This window comes from Dendroctonus ponderosae, unplaced genomic scaffold (genome assembly GCF_020466585.1).
Source record: "Dendroctonus ponderosae isolate FM_Combo_2020 unplaced genomic scaffold, Dpon_F_20191213v2 Dpon_F_20191213_3, whole genome shotgun sequence".
In the NCBI taxonomy this organism is placed as follows: Eukaryota; Metazoa; Arthropoda; class Insecta; order Coleoptera; family Curculionidae; genus Dendroctonus; species Dendroctonus ponderosae.
This window is the reverse complement of record NW_026018508.1, coordinates 15193969-15195831: the sequence shown is the minus strand read 5'-3', so window position 1 is coordinate 15195831 and position 1863 is coordinate 15193969. Positions and strand designations below refer to the sequence as shown.

Here is a 1863-nt window from a genome sequence, read left to right as displayed (position 1 = left end):
ATCACTTCGCCCACTGCCTCATCGCCTTTGAAAATATCCACCGCAGTTGTGGACGAAACGTCAGGAAGAAATTCCGATAGACCACGGCTTCAAAGTCTGGAAAACATTCCGAAATGTAATTTAACCGGCCGTGAAAGCCTTCATAGTCCAATTATAAATTGTTTAATCTTCGAAATCTTCAACTATCCTCGCCACTGCATTGTTGATAGATTTGTAGTGGATAGTTGCGCAATTTAACATCTCTGGAAACATGCAAAGTAGGAACGCTTCGAAATTGATAAATAAAAACTTATAGAGTAAAAAAAATGTTCGAAAAAAGCAAAGATTGGGCCGTTAACAATGACTAGGAGGCAGGATTATAATATTCTAATGCAATTTGTTAACTAAGAAACTTTTATTCGTGCGATCGTGAATACGTTTATAAGAATTTGGCATTTTATTTATTAACTATACCAAAGATATTGGCTTGTTTAGCTTTAATTGTTGTTCCCTGTTGTCTTTTTACAATGCAAATATTGTACACTCAAATATTAGATAAAATTTGGGCTTCAGCCTGTATTAATATTATGTTTTTTGTGCGCAAAAAAACACCAATACTAACTTGATAACTGATATATTTTCATTTGTAAACATTCCATATAAACCCAACACATAAACAAATAAACTGTTACAAAAAAAATTACCAATACGTTTTGTACACCGGCTATCGAACACAACCGATGGCGTTTTAATAGTCGCACATTGACTAATGGAACGAATCAGAACGGATCGGCCCTGAAGGGGGGTGAATGAGGTACACGTATAAATAAGTTGAAAACATCTATAAAAGTATTAATTGATCAAACAGCTTATGAACAAACAAACAGGGTGCTATGATCTGTACACAACGGTGAAACATTAACTCGATAATATTGTACTAAAGTATTGTTAATTCACTGGTATACGTATTGAGGCTTATTAAAGACTAGTAGGGTTTTGCGCTCGTCACGGATACACACCGTCAGTTCTGCAAATAAAGAAAAAGTGTCGAATTTCTTCGAATTTTCTGGAAATTGAACTGTATACCTGCATAGGTGAGAGCTGGGGGTTCCGTTCGAGCTGCAGAATGTGTTGCTGTGCATGAGCCAACTGTCGAGTGGCGCTGCCCAGCTGCTCTTCAAGAGCTGCCGCTTCCAACGACTTAACAGACAATCGCTCCGAAAGGTCCAGAATTTCGTCTCGTTGTTGCCGGGCGAACTCCTGCTTGAACCTTGCTACTTCTCTTTGAACCTACAGACGATAAACCGTATTTCTGCCAGCCCAGCGCTTGGCTACTGCCGATTTACCTCAGCTACGTGGGCTTTTCGCATCGCGTCCAAAGCAGCCAACGTCGCTTGCGTTTCCTCGGCCAAGGCTTGTTCCTTTTCCTGTTTCAACAATTCCACTTCCTGTGCATGCACTTCTCGCAGATCTTGAATTGTTCTGAAACCGATCGGGGTACCACAACAGGAACCTACTGGAGTCTGCAGGAGCCTACCTTCTATGCCACTGTTCCATCGAGCTTAGGACTTTTTCACATAACTGCTGCAATTGCTCAATGTCCGACTCTTGATGGCGCTCCTTGCAGGAGGCCAGCGCACACCGGTAGGCTGCCCGTAGATTTTCCACCTGAGTCAGGTACTCGGTGCCCAAGTATACTGGTCTTTGGTCTGTCTGATTATCGGGCCTGGCATTGCTTCAATAATAATTGGAATTGTTTTAAACTCAAAATTAATTCCCGGGTTTCAGTCATTTATTGGCTCTATTTATCAATTAAAATACGTTTCGGTGTATTTTTCCACCATCATCAGTTTTTCTAAAATAACAGATAGTTAAAAAAAATTT

General features: G+C 40.3%; 1 protein-coding gene across 1 annotated transcript in view; it reads right to left on the bottom strand.

Annotated features, from left to right (window-relative positions):
* Positions 1 to 597: 597 nt before the first annotated feature.
* The window catches only part of LOC109538588 (protein outspread), an 86060-nt gene continuing 84794 nt past the window's right edge, over positions 598 to 1863 (bottom strand). The window contains exons 13-16 of the mRNA XM_019905884.2: positions 1517 to 1714; positions 1326 to 1461; positions 1066 to 1269; positions 598 to 1006 (exon numbers count right to left, since the gene is read on the bottom strand). Of these exons, the coding sequence (XP_019761443.2) occupies positions 1001 to 1006; positions 1066 to 1269; positions 1326 to 1461; positions 1517 to 1714 (544 nt within the window). The 3' untranslated portion in view covers positions 598 to 1000. The remainder of the gene's footprint in view (positions 1007 to 1065; positions 1270 to 1325; positions 1462 to 1516; positions 1715 to 1863) is intronic.